The sequence below is a fragment of the Oncorhynchus clarkii genome, chromosome 19 (assembly GCF_045791955.1).
Source record: "Oncorhynchus clarkii lewisi isolate Uvic-CL-2024 chromosome 19, UVic_Ocla_1.0, whole genome shotgun sequence".
Taxonomy (NCBI): domain Eukaryota; kingdom Metazoa; phylum Chordata; class Actinopteri; order Salmoniformes; family Salmonidae; genus Oncorhynchus; species Oncorhynchus clarkii.
The window spans coordinates 57,253,558-57,275,965 of NC_092165.1; the positions used below are offsets into that span (position 1 = coordinate 57,253,558).

The 22,408-nt window shown below is 47.4% G+C and overlaps 2 protein-coding genes across 3 annotated transcripts in view; one reads left to right on the top strand and one right to left on the bottom strand.

The window, feature by feature from the left end:
* Positions 1 to 19,478, bottom strand: LOC139375408 (uncharacterized). Of its 2 annotated transcripts, none has more exons than XM_071117166.1 (4): positions 10,376 to 11,223; positions 9,889 to 10,095; positions 811 to 1,027; positions 1 to 627 (listed from the first exon to the last, which is right to left on the bottom strand). In XM_071117166.1, the coding sequence occupies exons 1-4, from the start codon at positions 11,049 to 11,051 to the stop codon at positions 423 to 425; spliced, it is 1,305 nt and encodes a 434-aa protein (XP_070973267.1). In that variant the 5' UTR covers positions 11,052 to 11,223; the 3' UTR covers positions 1 to 422. The 2 variants fall into 2 exon arrangements, with proteins under 2 accessions (XP_070973267.1, XP_070973268.1); XM_071117167.1 differs by lacking the exon at positions 10,376 to 11,223 and adding an exon at positions 19,342 to 19,478 and having other exon boundaries at positions 7 to 627.
* The window catches only part of LOC139375407 (MIS18 binding protein 1), a 19,369-nt gene continuing 8,214 nt past the window's right edge, over positions 11,254 to 22,408 (top strand). The window contains exons 1-7 of the mRNA XM_071117165.1: positions 11,254 to 11,289; positions 11,647 to 12,485; positions 12,600 to 12,734; positions 12,863 to 13,152; positions 14,857 to 14,930; positions 15,037 to 15,161; positions 18,682 to 18,772. Coding sequence (XP_070973266.1) covers positions 11,771 to 12,485; positions 12,600 to 12,734; positions 12,863 to 13,152; positions 14,857 to 14,930; positions 15,037 to 15,161; positions 18,682 to 18,772 — 1,430 coding nt within the window. The 5' untranslated portion in view covers positions 11,254 to 11,289; positions 11,647 to 11,770. The remainder of the gene's footprint in view (positions 11,290 to 11,646; positions 12,486 to 12,599; positions 12,735 to 12,862; positions 13,153 to 14,856; positions 14,931 to 15,036; positions 15,162 to 18,681; positions 18,773 to 22,408) is intronic.

The window sequence follows — 22,408 nt, forward strand, 5'->3', positions numbered from 1 at the left end:
TTTCAACTGTAACATGTGTCTTTAATCAATCTTAGAACTGATAAGCTAATTGTATTGTCAATTGTATTTTCTTTCATCAAAAAAGTTGTTTTTGTGCACAATCATTTATTCTGTTTAACCCAATCAAGGGTACACAACAGATTCAAACAAAAAGTATTGCATAAAATGGCTGTTCCTGTGTTATGAACCGTTTGTTGTTTTGCTCTATACAAAGAGTCTGTTGACTACTGACCTCAGAGGTACTGACTTACTAAACGTCCTCATAATTTCAGCTGTTTCCTTTTTTGGCATCAGCCAAGTTGGCATCGCAAACGTACCTAAAATGATGAACAAGCAGTTTTGTATAATTTCACATGTTAAACATGTGCTGTTGAAAACATGGGCTACAGTCTACCAGTGTTCACTTCCTTTTAGTCTTAATGTTAGTAGTGAGTACAGTAGCAGGTTGTGGGATCTCTCGGGCCCAGAGAATGGATGATTTGGGTTCTGTGGTTGGTCAGGACCTGCAGCTTGTGGATCAGCTGCAGAAGGTGAGGACTAGGACTGTGTGCATCAAGGATCTCCAACTGCTCCAAATGCTTCAACTGTTGGAGGCTCAAGAACTCCTTCTCTGATACATTGTAGTGTCTGAAAGAGTAGAATAGAAAAGTGAGTCAGAATATCTGCTTGGCTTAAATTAATGAGTCAAACCTTTGGAAAATGCGCACATTAGTCACTTAACATGTAGACACTTAATTAGGAGTTCACCAGTAACTTATTACTACATCTGGGTTCGTACCACAACACAGAAGTCAGATGTTAATATCTCACCGCATTTTAAGGGTCATGAGCTGGGGGAATCGTTTGGGGATCTCTCCGATGCTGCTGCTGCTGTTATAGCTGCATGGATCAAAGTGCAGATACAAGAGGCCTGAAGCCTGTTTCCCTAGAGCCTTCATGTCCTTCTGCTCCACCATCACCCGCTGCAGAGTTAAACTGGTCACTGTGTTGGGAATGGAGTGAGCATAAGCACTGACGGGATGCCCTTCTGGAAAACAAAACATAGGACAGTCAAACATCTCCAAATGAAGCCACAGGACAGTCAGGACTCCATACTGCTGCCCCGTACCCCACCAACTGTCAGACTCCATAGTGCTGACCCGTAACCCCACCAACTGTCAGACCCGTAACCCCAGCAACTGTCAGACCCGTAACCCACCAACTGTCAGACCCGTAACCCCACCAACTGTCAAACTCGTAACCCCACCAACTGTCAGACTCGTAACCCCACCAACTGTCAGACTCGTAACCCCACCAACTGTCAGACTCGTAACCCCACCAACTGTCAGACTCGTAACCCCACCAACTGTCAGACCCGTAACCCCACCAACTGTCAGACCCGTAACCCCACCAACTGTCAGACCCGTAACCCCACCAACTGTCAGACTCGTAACCCCACCAACTGTCAGACTCGTAACCCCACCAACTGTCAGACTCGTAACCCCACCAACTGTCAGACTCGTAACCCCACCAACTGTCAGACTCCATAGTGCTGACTCGTAACCCCACCAACTGTCAGACTCGTAACCCCACCAACTGTCACACTCGTAACCCCACCAACTGTCACACTCGTAACCCCACCAACTGTCAGACTCCATAGTGCTGACTCGTAACCCCACCAACTGTCAGACTCGTAACCCCACCAACTGTCAGACTCCATAGTGCTGACTCGTAACCCCACCAACTGTCAGACTCGTAACCCCACCAACTGTCAGACTCCATAGTGCTGACTCGTAACCCCACCAACTGTCAGACTCGTAACCCCACCAACTGTCAGACTCGTAACCCCACCAACTGTCAGACCCGTAACCCCACCAACTGTCAGACTCGTAACCCCACCAACTGTCAGACTCGTAACCCCACCAACTGTCAGACTCGTAACCCCACCAACTGACAGACTCGTAACCCCACCAACTGTCAGACCCGTAACCCCACCAACTGTCAGACCCGTAACCCCACCAACTGTCAGACTCGTAACCCCACCAACTGTCAGACTCGTAACCCCACCAACTGTCAGACTCGTAACCCCACCAACTGTCAGACTCGTAACCCCACCAACTGTCAGACTCGTAACCCCACCAACTGTCAGACTCGTAACCCCACCAACTGTCAGACTCGTAACCCCACCAACTGTCAGACCCGTAACCCCACCAACTGTCAGACTCGTAACCCCACCAACTGTCAGACTCCATAGTGCTGACCCGTAACCCCACCAACTGTCAGACTCGTAACCCCACCAACTGTCAGACTCGTAACCCCACCAACTGTCAGACTCGTAACCCCACCAACTGTCAGACTCGTAACCCCACCAACTGTCAGACCCGTAACCCCACCAACTGTCAGACCCGTAACCCCACCAACTGTCAGACCCGTAACCCCACCAACTGTCAGACTCCATAGTGCTGACCTGTAACCCCACCAACTGTCAGACTCGTAACCCCACCAACTGTCAGACTCAAAACCCTACAAACTGTCACTCGTAACCCCACCAACTGTCAGACTCCATAGTGCTGACCCGTAACCCCACCAACTGTCAGACTCAAAACCCTACAAACTGTCACTCGTAACCCCACCAACTGTCAGACTCCATAGTGCTGACCCGTAACCCCACCAACTGTCAGACTCGTAACCCCACAAACTGTCAGACTCGTAACCCCACCAACTGTCAGACTCCATTGTGCTGACCCGTAACCCCACCAACTGTCAGACTCCATTGTGCTGACCCGTAACCCCACCAACTGTCAGACTCCATTGTGCTGACCCGTAACCCCACCAACTGTCAGACTCCATTGTGCTGACCCGTAACCCCACCAACTGTCAGACTCGTAACCCCACTAACTGTCAGACTCCACAGTGCTGACCCGTAACCCCACCAACTGTCAGACTCGTAACCCCACTAACTGTCAGACTCCATAGTGCTGACCCGTAACCCCACCAACTGTCAGACTCGTAACCCCACTAACTGTCAGACTCCATAGTGCTGACCCGTAACCCCACCAACTGTCAGACTCCATTGTGCTGACCCGTAACCCCACCAACTGTCAGACTCCATTGTGCTGACCCGTAACCCCACCAACTGTCAGACTCGTAACCCCACTAACTGTCAGACTCCACAGTGCTGACCCGTAACCCCACCAACTGTCAGACTCGTAACCCCACCAACTGTCAGACTCGTAACCCCACCAACTGTCAGACTCGTAACCCCACCAACTGTCAGACTCGTAACCCCACCAACTGTCAGACTCGTAACCCCACCAACTGTCACACTCGTAACCCCACCAACTGTCAGACTCGTAACCCCACCAACTGTCAGACTCCATAGTGCTGACTCGTAACCCCACCAACTGTCAGACTCGTAACCCCACCAACTGTCAGACTCGTAACCCCACCAACTGTCACACTCGTAACCCCACCAACTGTCACACTCGTAACCCCACCAACTGTCAGACTCCATAGTGCTGACCCGTAACCCCACCAACTGTCAGACTCATAACCCCACCAACTGTCAGACTCGTAACCCCACCAACTGTCAGACTCGTAACCCCACCAACTGTCAGAGCCGTAACCCCACCAACTGTCAGACTCGTAACCCCACCAACTGTCAGACTCGTAACCCCACCGTCAGACTCGTAACCCCACCAACTGTCAGACTCGTAACCCCACCAACTGTCAGACTCGTAACCCCACCAACTGTCAGACTCGTAACCCCACCAACTGTCAGCCTCGTAACCCCACCAACTGTCAGACTCGTAACCCCACCAACTGTCAGACTCGTAACCCCACCAACTGTCAGACTCGTAACCCCACCAACTGTCAGACTCGTAACCCCACCAACTGTCAGACTCGTAACCCCACCAACTGTCAGACTCGTAACCCCACCAACTGTCAGACCCGTAACCCCACCAACTGTCAGACTCGTAACCCCACCAACTGTCAGACTCGTAACCCCACCAACTGTCAGACTCCATAGTGCTGACCCGTAACCCCACCAACTGTCAGACTCAAAACCCTACAAACTGTCACTCGTAACCCCACCAACTGTCAGACTCCATAGTGCTGACCCGTAACCCCACCAACTGTCAGACTCGTAACCCCACAAACTGTCAGACTCGTAACCCCACCAACTGTCAGACTCCATTGTGCTGACCCGTAACCCCACCAACTGTCAGACGCCATTGTGCTGACCCGTAACCCCACCAACTGTCAGACTCGTAACCCCACTAACTGTCAGACTCCACAGTGCTGACCCGTAACCCCACCAACGGTCAGACTCGTAACCCCACTAACTGTCACACTCCATAGTGCTGACCCGTAACCCCACCAACTGTCAGACTCCATTGTGCTGACCCGTAACCCCACCAACTGTCAGACTCCATTGTGCTGACCCGTAACCCCACCAACTGTCAGACTCGTAACCCCACTAACTGTCAGACTCCACAGTGCTGACCCGTAACCCCACCAACTGTCAGACTCGTAACCCCACCAACTGTCAGACTCGTAACCCCACCAACTGTCAGACTCGTAACCCCACCAACTGTCACACTCGTAACCCCACCAACTGTCAGACTCCATAGTGTAACCCCACCAACTGTGACTCGTAACCCCACCAACTGTCAGACTCGTAACCCCACCAACTGTCAGACTCGTAACCCCACCAACTGTCACACTCGTAACCCCACCAACTGTCACACTCGTAACCCCACCAACTGTCACACTCGTAACCCCACCAACTGTCAGACTCGTAACCCCACCAACTGTCAGACTCCATAGTGCTGACTCGTAACCCCACCAACTGTCAGACTCGTAACCCCACCAACTGTCAGACTCGTAACCCCACCAACTGTCACACTCGTAACCCCACCAACTGTCAGACTCGTAACCCCACCAACTGTCAGACCCGTAACCCCACCAACTGTCAGACCCGTAACCCCACCAACTGTCAGACCCGTAACCCCACCAACTGTCAGACCCGTAACCCCACCAACTGTCAGACTCGTAACCCCACCAACTGTCAGACTCGTAACCCCACCAACTGTCAGACTCGTAACCCCACCAACTGTCAGACTCGTAACCCCACCAACTGTCAGACTCCATAGTGCTGACTCGTAACCCCACCAACTGTCAGACTCGTAACCCCACCAACTGTCAGACTCGTAACCCCACCAACTGTCACACTCGTAACCCCACCAACTGTCACACTCGTAACCCCACCAACTGTCAGACTCGTAACCCCACCAACTGTCAGACTCGTAACCCCACCAACTGTCAGACTCCATAGTGCTGACTCGTAACCCCACCAACTGTCAGACTCGTAACCCCACCAACTGTCAGACTCCATAGTGCTGACTCGTAACCCCACCAACTGTCAGACTCGTAACCCCACCAACTGTCAGACTCGTAACCCCACCAACTGTCAGACTCCATAGTGCTGACTCGTAACCCCACCAACTGTCAGACTCGTAACCCCACCAACTGTCAGACTCGTAACCCCACCAACTGTCAGACCCGTAACCCCACCAACTGTCAGACCCGTAACCCCACCAACTGTCAGACTCGTAACCCCACCAACTGTCAGACTCGTAACCCCACCAACTGTCAGACTCGTAACCCCACCAACTGTCAGACTCGTAACCCCACCAACTGTCAGACCCGTAACCCCACCAACTGTCAGACGCGTAACCCCACCAACTGTCAGACCCGTAACCCCACCAACTGTCAGACTCGTAACCCCACCAACTGTCAGACTCGTAACCCCACCAACTGTCAGACTCGTAACCCCACCAACTGTCAGACTCGTAACCCCACCAACTGTCAGACTCGTAACCCCACCAACTGTCAGACTCGTAACCCCACCAACTGTCAGTAACCCCACCAACTGTAACCCCACCAACTGTCAGACCCGTAACCCCACCAACTGTCAGACTCGTAACCCCACCAACTGTCAGACTCCATAGTGCTGATCCGTAACCCCACCAACTGTCAGACTCGTAACCCCACCAACTGTCAGACTCGTAACCCCACCAACTGTCAGACTCGTAACCCCACCAACTGTCAGACTCGTAACCCCACCAACTGTCAGACTCATAACCCCACCAACTGTCAGACTCGTAACCCCACCAACTGTCAGACTCGTAACCCCACCAACTGTCAGACTCGTAACCCCACCAACTGTCAGACCCGTAACCCCACCAACTGTCAGACCCGTAACCCCACCAACTGTCAGACTCGTAACCCCACCAACTGTCAGACTCAAAACCCTACAAACTGTCACTCGTAACCCCACCAACTGTCAGACTCCATAGTGCTGACCCGTAACCCCACCAACTGTCAGACTCAAAACCCTACAAACTGTCAGACTCGTAACCCCACCAACTGTCAGACTCCATTGTGCTGACCCGTAACCCCACCAACTGTCAGACTCCATTGTGCTGACCCGTAACCCCACCAACTGTCAGACTCCATTGTGCTGACCCGTAACCCCACCAACTGTCAAGACTCCATAGTGCTGACCCGTAACCCCACCAACTGTCAGACTCCATTGTGCTGACCCGTAACCCCACCAACTGTCAGACTCGTAACCCCACTAACTGTCAGACTCCACAGTGCTGACCCGTAACCACACCAACTGTCAGACTCGTAACCCCACTAACTGTCAGACTCCATAGTGCTGACCCGTAACCCCACCAACTGTCAGACTCGTAACCCCACTAACTGTCAGAATCCATAGTGCTGACCCGTAACCCCACCAACTGTCAGACTCCATTGTGCTGACCCGTAACCCCACCAACTGTCAGACTCCATTGTGCTGACCCGTAACCCCACCAACTGTCAGACTCGTAACCCCACTAACTGTCAGACTCCACAGTGCTGACCCGTAACCCCACCAACTGTCAGACTCGTAACCCCACCAACTGTCAGACTCGTAACCCCACCAACTGTCAGACTCGTAACCCCACCAACTGTCAGACTCGTAACCCCACCAACTGTCAGACTCGTAACCCCACCAACTGTCAGACTCGTAACCCCACCAACTGTCACACTCGTAACCCCACCAACTGTCACACTCGTAACCCCACCAACTGTCAGACTCGTAACCCCACCAACTGTCAGACTCGTAACCCCACCAACTGTCACACTCGTAACCCCACCAACTGTCACACTCGTAACCCCACCAACTGTCACACTCGTAACCCCACCAACTGTCAGACTCCATAGTGCTGACCCGTAACCCCACCAACTGTCAGACTCATAACCCCACCAACTGTCAGACTCGTAACCCCACCAACTGTCAGACTCGTAACCCCACCAACTGTCAGAGCCGTAACCCCACCAACTGTCAGAGCCGTAACCCCACCAACTGTCAGACTCGTAACCCCACCAACTGTCAGACTCGTAACCCCACCGTCAGACTCGTAACCCCACCAACTGTCAGACTCGTAACCCCACCAACTGTCAGACTCGTAACCCCACCAACTGTCAGACTCGTAACCCCACCAACTGTCAGCCTCGTAACCCCACCAACTGTCAGACTCGTAACCCCACCAACTGTCAGACTCGTAACCCCACCAACTGTCAGACTCGTAACCCCACCAACTGTCAGACTCGTAACCCCACCAACTGTCAGACTCGTAACCCCACCAACTGTCAGACCCGTAACCCCACCAACTGTCAGACTCGTAACCCCACCAACTGTCAGACTCGTAACCCCACCAACTGTCAGACTCCATAGTGCTGACCCGTAACCCCACCAACTGTCAGACTCAAAACCCTACAAACTGTCACTCGTAACCCCACCAACTGTCAGACTCCATAGTGCTGACCCGTAACCCCACCAACTGTCAGACTCGTAACCCTACAAACTGTCACTCGTAACCCCACCAACTGTCAGACTCCATTGTGCTGACCCGTAACCCCACCAACTGTCAGACTCCATTGTGCTGACCCGTAACCCCACCAACTGTCAGACTCCATTGTGCTGACCCGTAACCCCACCAACTGTCAGACTCCATTGTGCTGACCCGTAACCCCACCAACTGTCAGACTCGTAACCCCACTAACTGTCAGACTCCACAGTGCTGACCCGTAACCCCACCAACGGTCAGACTCGTAACCCCACTAACTGTCACACTCCATAGTGCTGACACGTAACCCCACCAACTGTCAGACTCCATTGTGCTGACCCGTAACCCCACCAACTGTCAGACTCCATTGTGCTGACCCGTAACCCCACCAACTGTCAGACTCGTAACCCCACTAACTGTCAGACTCCACAGTGCTGACCCGTAACCCCACCAACTGTCAGACTCGTAACCCCACCAACTGTCAGACTCGTAACCCCACCAACTGTCAGACTCGTAACCCCACCAACTGTCAGACTCGTAACCCCACCAACTGTCAGACTCCATAGTGCTGACTCGTAACCCCACCAACTGTCAGACTCGTAACCCCACCAACTGTCAGACTCGTAACCCCACCAACTGTCACACTCGTAACCCCACCAACTGTCACACTCGCAACCCCACCAACTGTCACACTCGTAACCCCACAAACTGTCAGACTCGTAACCCCACCAACTGTCAGACTCCATAGTGCTGACTCGTAACCCCACCAACTGTCAGACTCGTAACCCCACCAACTGTCAGACTCGTAACCCCACCAACTGTCACACTCGTAACCCCACCAACTGTCACACTCGTAACCCCACCAACTGTCACACTTGTAACCCCACCAACTGTCAGACTCCATAGTGCTGACCCGTAACCCCACCAACTGTCAGACTCATAACCCCACCAACTGTCAGACTCGTAACCCCACCAACTGTCAGACTCGTAACCCCACCAACTGTCAGAGCCGTAACCCCACCAACTGTCAGACTCCATAGTGCTGACCCGTAACCCCACCAACTGTCAGACTCGTAACCCCACCAACTGTCAGACTCGTAACCCCACCGCCAGACTCGTAACCCCACCAACTGTCAGACTCGTAACCCCACCAACTGTCAGACTCGTAACCCCACCAACTGTCAGACTCGTAACCCCACCAACTGTCAGCCTCGTAACCCCACCAACTGTCAGACTCGTAACCCCACCAACTGTCAGACTCGTAACCCCACCAACTGTCAGACTCGTAACCCCACCAACTGTCAGACTCGTAACCCCACCAACTGTCAGACTCGTAACCCCACCAACTGTCAGACCCGTAACCCCACCAACTGTCAGACTCGTAACCCCACCAACTGTCAGACTCGTAACCCCACCAACTGTCAGACTCCATAGTGCTGACCCGTAACCCCACCAACTGTCAGACTCAAAACCCTACAAACTGTCACTCGTAACCCCACCAACTGTCAGACTCCATAGTGCTGACCCGTAACCCCACCAACTGTCAGACTCGTAACCCCACAAACTGTCAGACTCGTAACCCCACCAACTGTCAGACTCCATTGTGCTGACCCGTAACCCCACCAACTGTCAGACTCCATTGTGCTGACCCGTAACCCCACCAACTGTCAGACTCCATTGTGCTGACCCGTAACCCCACCAACTGTCAGACTCGTAACCCCACTAACTGTCAGACTCCACAGTGCTGACCCGTAACCCCACCAACGGTCAGACTCGTAACCCCACTAACTGTCACACTCCATAGTGCTGACCCGTAACCCCACCAACTGTCAGACTCCATTGTGCTGACCCGTAACCCCACCAACAGTCAGACCCGTAACCCCACTAACTGTCAGACTCCATAGTGCTGACCCGTAACCCCACCAACTGTCAGACTCCATTTTGCTGCCTCGTAACCCCACCAACTGTGCATGACATGGAAAATGCTAGTTTGGCAGCTGGCACATACTTGCAATGTTGAGAACTGCCAGTTGAGGGAGTTCCCTCAGCCATGTTTTCAGGTGGCACCTGCTGGGATCCACGTCCCTGTCTCTGTAGTCCACAGCTAGACTCTGCAGGGAGGGGAGGCACTTCAGCGCCTCTTCAGGTAAGGTGGGGTCCATGTAGTCAAGCAGCTCCAGACTGGTCAAGCCAGGTTGGCCGACCTGTGGATCATCTAAAGACAGATTTTGTCATTGCTGAATTGAATAACTTAAAATGTATGATGATATAGGCTAGTACAGGCATATAACCATATATCAACATGGACTTCACACACTAGCTAGAACATAGGCCTATGGAGTAGCCTAATCTGCTCGTGAAAACCATGTGGTAGGCTCTGCTTAGCTAATCATTCACTGTTTCACCAATGTTTTGTATGAGTAGTAAAAAAGAAACTCTGGTACTGTACAATCAATAGCTGTTGTCTTGCGTTGTAACTTTGCAAAGGTCCTCACCTGGAAAGCCATTTGTTTTATAAATATTAAAATAATCATCTGGGAGAGAGCCATGTTGTGTTCCCATTTTCAAAGACAGATGCTTCAGATGTGGCAAGCGGTTAAGCATTAGGTGGAATATCTGTCTTGGGATAGGATGATTGCCTTCGTGATAGAGTAGAGACGTCAGGTGGGAGAGCTTTGAGACAGCACTAACAATATCTGATCTTGGAGCACAGTGCATCTCGCACACACTAAAATGAGTCACTTGCTGCAGAGGCACAATTGCATCAGACAGTCCCTGGCCACAGCGACACCTGCGAATAGCCAGCCTCTTCAAATTATGAAATTGCTTGAGAATTTCAAAGGCTTTCACGTCGAAACAATTCTCCACGGCTATTGTGGTGAGCCAAGGGAGGGATAGGGCAAGCTGTTTCCATTCTTTCAAACTTGCCTTCTGTACAACAACTGAGCTGATTTTCCTGCGGCGAAGAGTTGTCCAGAACTGCGAGGTGTAGGCACACAGCTTTTTAAGCACCACTGTGTTGCCTTTCCAAAGGGACCAGTGGTCAACCATTTTTTTGAAATATTTGCAGCATGATCTAATGTTTAGTTTGTCTGTTGTTGATAGATATCCAAACACGTGGACCCATACCTCCGATGGTAGTTGTGCAGCTCCCACCGTACAAAATGCCATATCTAAGCAATTGCTGCAATGTTGTTCTTTTATCCTGCAGGCATTCTCAGGAAAAAAATGGTTTAACAGTAAACATCCCACAACATTATGCGACTATATACGCAAATTTTGTTTTTCTTTTTGGCAGCACCTTCCAAGGCCATCTCGGTGAACGGAAGTTGTTTGCGGAAGTGACGCATTTGAGATCGCCGTCCAATCACGCGACATTCGAGGGAAGTTCAAATTATGGATCTCTGCGGTGAGTAACGTTAGTTCGCTATTTTACAGTTTATAATCAATGCATACATTCACAAATAGTATGTAATATAGAATACATATTGAGTAAATGCCAATCAAATAATTTACTTTTGAAACGGCATATGTCATTTTAGCAGCAAGCTGGTTAAAGTTGTTAGCTGGTTATCCATTCGTAGGCTTTCAGTTTTTAGCTAACGTTAGCTAGCTAGTTAGTAGCTTGCTGGGTCAACTAGCTGCTGGTCACTTTGTTACTACCTCGTAATTCAACGACAGTACGATGTAAGCTATAGCAGCCAGCTAGCCTAGTATAACCAGATTCCAGCAAATAAATAATTATATTCTGTTTCCCCCCCCATAGAAACCAGCAATCAATGGAGCATTTTGAAATGATCAGATCGTGGTTGCATATACCTAGCTAGTTTACTTCAGTGGCTCCAGTTGACATTCCTCTACATATCGTAAAAAAACGATCGTGAAAAAACATGTTTACCCCGTCAAGATACAACAGAGAATCAACTTATTTTCATGAAGAAGACCCAGTTGGTAGAGACCGAATTATTTTCCCTGCATTGAAGGCTTTTAGGACAAGCGAGGTGATATCCAGGGAACTCGAAAGCCCAGCCAAGGTATTTGCGAGGATGAAAGCTAGAGTACAGGTTGAGAACGAGAGGACCAAAACGCCTAACCCCGTGAGAGAAAAGCGAATCCAAGAAGAACATGGTGGAGTAATGAGCTCGCCTAGAAAACGACATCAGCATTTGGTGAACTATGAACAAAAGGAAACCGAGGACCTTGAATTCACTTATGATGCAGAGCCTCTGACCCTTTCACCTTTTCAATCGCCAAGCCAGGATTTGACACATTCACACTTTATGGTCCACCCACAAGACCTTCAACGACAGTCACCGTTGAAAGACATGGGTAGTAGTGCGTTCAAGCCAACCAACATAAATGCACAAAAGCAAGGCCCAGCTCTGGATGCTTTCTCAACAAAGTCCCAAAGGAAAGCTTTGTCATACCCGCACACTCTGCTCAGCTCAAATGACACCCAACGACCAGCACCCCTCAAAGACTTCAAAAGTGCCTCCCAGACAACCAACATAACTACACCAGTGAAAAGGTTAAAGTCAATGGAAGATTGCAATGGAAAATTTAAATTTGGGGCACACAACATTGCACACGATGAATCAGTTTTCAGTAAGTTGTTTCAATTATCCTCAATTATTGTGTCAATCAAGGTTGCTCGGTTGTCAGAATACTTTAATTTATGACTTTGAGAAGTAAAATGATTTGTTTTTGTTTTCTGCACAGGGTCCAAAGTTGTTTTGGATGGACTGCCATGCCTGGATTCTAGAGCAAATACGTTTGCTCTTCTGAAAGAGAGAAGACGAAAAAGGGACCAACAAGACTGTTATCAAGAGAGCAGCCGGCAGGATCACATGACAGGTGACATCTAGAAATGTCGAGTAGTGACTGTTCTTCTGATTCTAATGACTCAAACGCCATACGTGAACTGTTATCAACCTGTGATGTCGACTCAACAAACAAACCCATCAACCGCTTTCTCTTTACAGGATGTGAGCGCAGCGTGTCGACCCGTGCACAACCCACAGTGGGCACCGGAGAGGAAGCCAGTGTGAACGTGACCAGTAGTGTGCCCACAGGTCTATCAGAGACCAGCATTCCGTCGAGGCCAGATGCCGGCCTTAGTCAGTGTGAGTTTTACCATGACGAGCCTCCCCCCAGGCCCTTCCCAGACCTGGTGCACGACCCCCTCCTGCAGGTCTCACCGAAGATCTCCATCCCAAAGAAGCAGGGGGCTGTATTCCGAGCCAAGCACATAGCAGAGTCCACTGGATCCAATGTAAGTAGGTGGTCTTGATGATGCTGCTTCATTTGGATTTGTAGGCTGATGACTGGTGCTGTTTCCTCTGAGTTCATTGCTTTTAGCTTCTTATTTTTGCTGGGAGGTAATGTTTTCTTGTGTGGCACTTACGTTTTCTATCAGGACTTGCATAACCATAGATGTATACTTATATACAGTGGGGCAAAAAAGTATTTAGTCAGCCACCAATTGTGCAAGTTCTCCTACTTAAAAAGGTGAGAGAGGCCTGTAATTTTCATCATAGGTACACTTCAACTATGACAGACAAAATGAGGAAAACAAATCCAGAAAATCACACTGTAGGATTTTTTATGAATTTATTTGCAAATTATGGTGGAAAATAAGTATTTGGTCACCTACAAACAAGCAAGATTTCTGGCTCTCACAGGCCTGTACTTCTTCTTTAAGAGGCTTCTCTGTCCTCCACTCGTTACCTGTATTAATGGCACCTGTTTGAACTTGTTGTCAGTATAAAAGACACCTGTCCACAACCTCAAACAGTCACACTCCAAACTCCACTATGGTCAAGACCAAAGAGCTGTCAAAGGACACCAGGAACAAAATTGTAGACCTGCACCAGGCTGGGAAGACTGAATCTGCAATAGGTAAGCAGCTTGGTTTAAAGAAATCAACTGTGGGAGCAATTATTAGGAAATGGAAGACATACAAGACCACTGATAATCTCCCTCGATCTGGGGCTCCACGCAAGATCTCAGCCCGTGGGGTCAAAATGATCACAAGAACGGTGAGCAAAAATCCCCGAACCACACGGTGGGACCTAGTGAATGACCTGCAGAGAGCTGGGACCAAAGTAACGAAGTCTACCATCAGTAACACGCTATGCCGCCAAGGACTCAAATCCTGCAGTGCCAGACGTGTCCCCCTGCTTAAGCCAGTACATGTCCAGGCCCGTCTGAAGTTTGCTAGAGAGCATTTGGATGATCCAGAAGAAGATTGGGAGAATGTCATATGGTCAGATGAAACCAAAATATAACTTTTTGGTAAAAACTCAACTCGTCGTGTTTGGAGGACAAAGAATGCTGAGTTGCATCCAAAGAACACCATACCTACTGTGAAGCATGGGGGTGAAAACCTCCTTCCATCAGCAAGGGCATTGAAGATGAAACGTGGCTGGGTCTTTCAGCATGACAATGATCCCAAACACACCGCCCGGGCAACGAAGGAGTGGCTTCGTAAGAAGCATTTCAAGGTTCTGGAGTGGCCTAGCCAGTCTCCAGATCTCAACCCCATAGAAAATCTTTGGAGGGAGTTGAAAGTCCATGTTGCCCAGCAACAGCCCCCAAACATCACTGCTCTAGAGGAGATCTGCATGGAGGAATAGGCCAAAATACCAGCAACAGTGTGTGAAAACTTTGTGAAGACTTACAGAAAACATTTGACCTTTGTCATTGCCAACAAAGGGTATATAACAAAGTATTGAGAAACTTTTGTTATTGACCAAATACTTTTTTTCCACCATAATTTGCAAATAAATTCATAAAAAATCCTACAATGGGATTTTCTGGATTTCTTTTTCTCATTTTGTCTGTCATAGTTGAAGTGTACCTATGATGAAAATTACAGGCCTCTCTCATCTTTTTAAGTGGGAGAACTTGCACAATTGGTGGCTGACTAAATACTTTTTTGCCCCACTGTAACTATTTAATGTCTATTGCTTGATAGGTTACAGGGATTCACCTTAGACACTGGGTCTTGAAGAGTAGGAACGACAGGTTTTATGTGGATGGTGTCCGTGAGTAAGTAGAATTTGTTTCTCGGAATCATATGAAGTTAACTAACACATTATTTTTGTAAAAGCAAACATTGATTCACTTACTTAGTCTGCCTCTGCTTTCCACCAAGGGATAACAAGATGCCTTGGCACAGCAACCTCATCGCAAAGAGAATCTCAACCACACACCTGAAGACTGCTTCTGGCAGCATTTACATCCTGGTGGGAAAGATGGCCCCGGATTTCAGCGGAACTCGTAAGTCAGAAATAATCAGCCATTTTGGAATATTGGGAAAGTGAGACTCCAGAAATATTGGGATAGTGACACATTTTGTTGTTTTGGTTCTGTACTCCAGCACTTTGGATTTGAAGTGAGATAGTGACTATGAGGTTAAAGTGCAAGCTCCGCTTTCATTTTGGGGTATTCTCATCCATATTGGATGAACCGTTTAGAAATTATAGCAATTTTTGTACATAGTCTCCCACTTTTAGGAGACCAAAAGTATTGGGACAAATTCACTTATGTGTATTAAAGTAGTAAAAAGTTTACTATTTGGTCCCATATTCCTATCAGGCAACTACATCAAGCTTGTGACTCTACAAACCTGTTGGATGCATTTGCTGTTTGTTTTGGTTGTGTTTCATGTTATTTTGTGCCCAATAGAAATTAATGGTAAATAATATATTGTGTCATTTTGGAGTCACTTTTATTGTATACCGAACAAAAATATAAACAATATGTAAAGTGTTGCTCCCATGTTTCATGAGCTGAAATGAAAGATCCCCAGAAATGTTCCAGCATAGTTGAAAGATGAGGCATTGAAATCCTAAAATGGTGTCCAGAAGAAATAGGTGGGATGAACCGGGGGATAAAAGGACAATCAAAAATAAACATTGGGAAAAAAATGAATTGGCGCAGTGGTTACGGGCGCTTTACTGCAGCGCCAGCTGTGCCATCTGAGTCCCTGGGTTCGCGCCCAGGCTCTGTCGTAACCGGCCGCGACCGGGAGGTCCGTGGGGCGACGCACAATTGGCCTAGCGCCGTCCGGGTTAGGGAGGGATTGGTCGGTAGGGATCTCCTTGTCTCATCGCGCACCAGCGACTCCTGTGGCGGGCCGGGCGCAGTGCGCGCTAGCCAAGGTTGCCAGGTGAACGGTGTTTCCTCCGACACATTGGTGCGGCTGGCTTCCGGGTTGGAAGCAGTACGGCTGGTTGGGTTGTGTATTGGAGGACGCATGACTTTCAACCTTCGTCTCTCCTGAGCCCGTACGGGAGTTGTAGCAATGAGACAAGATAGTAGCTACTACAATATTGGATACCACGAAATTGGGGAGAAAAAGGGGTCAAATTCAAAAAAAAAAGAAAAAAGAAATGAATTCTAAAACTAAAAAGGAAGGGTGTTACATTCAATGCCTGTTTGGGGTATTTTGTGTCGATGCCCCATATGCTGATGCCACGGAGGCGCTCACACACACACACACATGTAAAAATAGTGGCACACACAGTTAGCCTTGCTCTTTTAATTTGATTTATCTTTGATGGCTTTTGTTTTACATTGTTATTTTGTTCTTGCCTCTTTTTCTCTCTCTCTCTTTTACTGGTGGTTGGCACATCAGGTGGGTAGTTTGTTTGGGCAGTGATGTTGCTTCGGAGGGGGACAATACAGTGAGCTCAAAGTATTGGGACAGTGACACGTTTGTTGTTGTTTTGGCTCTGTGCTCCAGTTCTTTGGATTTGAAATGATACAATGACTAAGAGGTTAAAGTGCAGACTGTCAGCTTTCATTTGAGGTAAATTTTCGTCCATCTCGGGTGAACTGTTTTGAAATTACAGCACTTTTTATACATAGTCCCAAATTCGAATCTGTCTAATCGAATAGAATCCACTGATTCTGAATTGAAGATAAATAATTTTGCTAAGACTATTAATATATTATCGATTTACTGACCAGTCTCCCCAAATCTCCCATCGATGCTATTTCGAGGGTTCATTTTTATTTGAATGTAATGCTTTTTCAACCATTCCTGAACCTGAACCTGAGACCAGAAGCAGGCTACCTGAGGGCAATACCACAACAAATGGTCTATTGATTCTGTATCCTCACAACAAAAGCTGTGATGTTTGTATTTGAGCTGAAAAGCATAGTGTGAAATCTTGCGTCGTTTTATATATCAGCAGATACATTATTCATACCCCCTTGACTTTTACCAAATGTTTTTTTTAAATAATTTTTATTTAACTAGGCAAGTCAGTTAAGAACAAATTCTTATTTACAATGATGGACGACGCTGGGCCAATTATGCGCCGCCCTTTGGGACTGTGCCTTAGATCGCTGCGCCACCTGGGAGCCCGTTGTTGCATTAGTCTTATATCAAAATGGACTAAATCAACAAAAGAAATCTCGCTCATCTACACACAATAGCGCCTCAGATTAGCGGGTTTGCGCATGCAGGAGTGGTCCTTGAGGTGTTTATACTTGCGTACTATTGTTTGTACAGATGAACGTGGCACCGTCAGGTGTTTGGAAATTGCTCCCAAGGATGAACCAGACTTGTGGAGGTCTCCATTTTTTTTCCTGGGCTCTTGGCTGATTTCTTTTGATTTTCCCATGATGTCATGCAAAGAGGCACTGAGTTTGAAGCTAGGCCTTGAAATACACCTCAAATTGACTCAAATGATGTCAATTAGCCTATCGGAAGCTTTTAAAGCAATTACATAGTTTTCTGGAGTTTTACAAGCTGTGTAAAGGCACAGTCAACTTAGTGTGTGTAAACTTCACACCCACTGGAATTGTGATACAGGTGAAATAATCTGTCTGTAAACAATTGTTTGAAAAATTACTTGTCATGCACAAAGTCGATGTCCTAACCCACTTGCCAAAACTATAGTTTGTTAACAAGAATTGTGTTGAGTGGTCGAATAACGAGTTTTAATGACTCCATCCTAAGTGTATGCAAACTTCCGACATCAACTGTACACATGGTCTCCAGGGTGCCAAGAGAATTCCCATTATGCACATATTTTTTGGAAGGTGTTCGTCTAGGCTACGCAGCAGAGCGTTGTAGTGAATTGTGAGGACAGACTGACAGTGACTCCTGTTTGAACCAGTTTATTAGATCATTACATTGTTGGCCATGTTTGTTTTGCTCCTACTTTTTACCCCTTTTGAAAAAGTCGAGGGGTATGAATACTTTCTTTAGGCACTGTATACACTGTGCCATGGAATCGGTATATCAAAAATCTATTTTTTTGCAATCAGTGTGGCGCAGCTGTCAACATCCTGGTCCTCAAAGGAAACTGGTATACTTTCTATTTATGGTATTTTTTATTCCTCAGCCAGTTTTGATCCTTTATATTGGGCAGACAGGCCAGTTCCCAGCCTCCTCCCACTGCCACCTGCCGCCTCCATTTTGGGGGTAGTGCTGTAACCAATTGGTTGTTATCTTGGATTGAGCAGACCTTCCCAAACATTTCCGATAACTCCATGTAAGACATGACACTACCATTCCAATTTACAATTTTCATTTTAAAAACGAAGTATCCTTCTCAAACATATTTTCCATAAATACAGGTATTTCATCAAACACTACATTTGGGTTCAACCATAATATTCGTTTTTCTCTGGGTGATGACATTTTAATTGTACCCAGCTCTGTATTGCCTGTTTCAGAAAGAGATACTTTAAACAAGGTTTCATTTTCAATGAACCCGAAAATGAGAACTGTCAATCTGCATAAATGCTTTCTTGTTTTTTTTGTGCCTTTCTCCTTGACCAGAACTCCCAAAATGGCTGTTGCAGAAGTTTCTCTTTGGCTTCCCAACGGATTGGAAGAAATACCTTGAGTTATTTTTGTCAGAGCCGAAAGGGTACGTTGTGTCACTGTGGTCCGAACCGTTTGTATCAAGCGTCTCAGAGGAGGAGTGCCGATCTAGGATCTGGTCCCCCTGTGACCGAAATGTAAAACTGAACCTAGAACACTCCTCCTCTGAGACACTTTATACAAATGGCTAATGATGGGGGGGGATCAGTAAGTTACTTATGATATTGTTTTCAACTCGTATCCACTATTATTTTTGCGCTAGTCAGCTGTACCTGCACCAAAACTGTGAGTAAGACCTTTAAATAGGTCAACATTCACAAATCCCAGGACCAGACAGATTACCAGAATGTGTACTCGGAGCATGTAGTCTGACCTTTAAACATGTCAACATTCACAAAGCCACAGGACCAGACGAATTACCAGGATGTGTACTCCGAGCATGAGCTGACCATTTTCAAGCTCTCCCTGAGCCAGTCTTTAAAACCTTGTTGTTTCAAGCAGACAACCATAGTTCCTGTGCCCAGGAACGCCAAGGTAACCTGTCTAAATCACTATCGCCCCGTGGCACTCACATCTGTAGCCATGAAATGCTTTGAAAGACTTGTCATGGCTCACCTCAACACCATCCCAGAGACCATGGACCCACTCAAATTCAGATACCGCACCAAAAGATCCACAGATGACGCAATCTCTATTGCACTCCACACTGCCCTTTCACACCTGGACAAAAGGAACACCTATGTGAGAATGATGTTCATTGACTACAGCTCAGTGTTCAACACCATAATTCCCTCAAAGCTCATCTCTAAGCTTTGGACCCTGGGACTAAACACCTCCCTCTGCAACTGGACCCTGTACTTTCTGACGGGCCGCCCCCAGGTGGTAAGGGTAGGTAACAACACATCCACCATCCAGGGTTGCGTGCTCAGTCCCCTCCTGTACTCCCTGTTCACCCACGACTGCACGGCCACGCACGACTCACACCATCATTACAGTGCCTTGCGAAAGTATTCGGCCCCCTTGAACTTTGCGACCTTTTGCCACATTTCAGGCTTCAAACATAAAGATATAAAACTGTATTTTTTTGTGAAGACTCAACAACAAGTGGGACACAATCATGAAGTGGAACGACATTTCAAACTTTTTTAACAAATCAAAAACTGAAAAATTGGGCGTGCAAAATTATTCAGCCCCCTTATGTTAATACTTTGTAGCGCCACCTTTTGCTGCGATTACAGCTGTAAGTCGCTTGGGGTATGTCTCTATCAGTTTTGCACATCGAGAGACTGAATTTTTTTCCCATTCCTCCTTGCAAAACAGCTCGAGCTCAGTGAGGTTGGATGGAGAGCATTTGTAAACAGCAGTTTTCAGTTCTTTCCACAGATTCTCGATTGGATTCAGGTCTGGACTTTGACTTGGCCATTCTAACACTTGGATATGTTTATTTTTGAACCATTCCATTGTAGATTTTGCTTTATGTTTTGGATCATTGTCTTGTTGGAAGACAAATCTCTGTCCCAGTCTCAGGTCTGTTGCAGACTCCATCAGGTATTCTTCCAGAATGGTCCTGTATTTGGCTCCATCCATCTTCCCATCAATTTTAACCATCTTCCCTGTCCCTGGCCCAAACCATGATGCTGCCACCACCATGTTTGACAGTGGGGATGGTGTGTTCAGCTGTGTTGCTTTTACGCCAAACATAACGTTTTGCATTGTTGCCAAAAAGTTCAATTTTGGTTTCATCTGACCAGAGCACCTTTTTCCACATGTTTGGTGTGTCTCCCAGGTGGCTTGTGGCAAACTTTAAACGACACTTTTCATGGATATCTTTAAGAAATGGCTTTCTTCTTGCCACTCTTCCATAAAGGCCAGATTTGTGCAATATACGACTGATTGTTGTCCTATGGACAGAGTCTCCCACCTCAGCTGTAGATCTCTGCAGTTCATCCAGAGTGATCATGGGCCTCTTGGCTGCATCTCTGATCAGTCTTCACCTTGTATGAGCTGAAAGTTTAGAGGGACGGCCAGGTCTTGGTAGATTTGCAGTGGTCTGATACTCCTTCCATTTCAATATTATCGCTTGCACAGTGCTCCTTGGGATGTTTAAAGCTTGGGAAATCTTTTTGTATCCAAAACCGGCTTTAAACTTCTTCACAACAGTATCTCGGACCTGCCTGGTGTGTTCCTTGTTCTTCATGATGCTCTCTGCGCTTTTAACGGACCTCTGAGACTATCACAGTGCAGGTGCATTTATACGGAGACTTGATTACACACAGGTGGATTGTATTTATCATCATTAGTCATTTAGGTCAACATTGGATCATTCAGAGATCCTCACTGAACTTCTGGAGAGAGTTTGCTGCACTGAAAGTAAAGGGGCTGAATAATTTTGCACGCCCAATTTTTCAGTTTTTGATTTGTTAAAAAAGTTTGAAATATCCAATAAATGTCGTTCCACTTCATGATTGTGTCCCACTTGTTGTTGATTCTTCACAAAAAAATACAGTTTTATATCTTCATGTTTGAAGCCTGAAATGTGGCAAAAGGTCGCAAAGTTCAAGGGGGCCGAATACTTTCGCAAGGCACTGTAAGTTTGCAGACATTACGGTGGTAGGCCTGATCACCAACGGCAATGAGACCGCCTATAGGGTGGAGGTGAGAGACGCCAGGACAACAACCCCCCCCCCCCCCCCCCCCCCCCACTCAATATTAGCAAGACAAAGGAGCTGATTATGGACTACAGGAAACGGAGGACCGTTGTGATGTGGTGTTACCTACCCTTACCACGGGAGCTTCAAGTTCCTTGGTGTCCACATCACTGAGGCCCTATCATGGTCCAAACACACCAACAGTCATGAAGAGGGCATGGCAATGCCTATTTCCCCTCAGGAGGCTGAAAAGATTTGTCATGGGACCTCAGATTCTCAAAAGGTTCTACAGCTGCACCATCGAACATCCTGACTCGTTGCATCACAGCCTGATATGGCAATTGCTCTGCAAAATTATCAAATTCCAGCCATCCAAGTCATAGACTGTTCTCTCTGCTTCCGCACGGCAAGCGGTACCAGAGCGTCAAGTCTGGGACCAACAGGCTCCTGAACAGCTTCTACCCCTAAGCCATAAGACTGCTGAACAGTTAATCAAATGACCACCCAGACTATTTACTTCGACCCCATTATTTTATTATTTTTTGCACAGGCTCGATGTACACACTGGATTCTAACTACACACTCACTGATACTCCAACACACACATGGACACACACAAAACACACATTCACATTGCTTCACACTCTTCATACTCTGCTGCTACTATGCATAGTCATTTTACCTCGACCTACATGTACATATTACCTCGACTAACCGGTGCCCCTGCACATTGACTCGGTACTGGTACCCCTTATATATAGCCTTGTTATTTTATTGTGTTACTATTTTTCCTTTTAGTTTATTTAATTTAACACATTTTTCATACTTTAAAAAAAAACTCTACATTGTTTAAGGTCTTGTAAGGAAGCATTTCACGGGAAGGTCTACACCTATTGTATTCCGCCCATGTGACAAATACATTTAATTTAATTTGAAAGCTCCTTATTTTTCTTTCATAGCTTGTTCTCCATTTTATTTGAAAAGAAAATCTTCTCCCTTTGGGCTACTCAGGTTGAACCCTGTAGTCATATCGG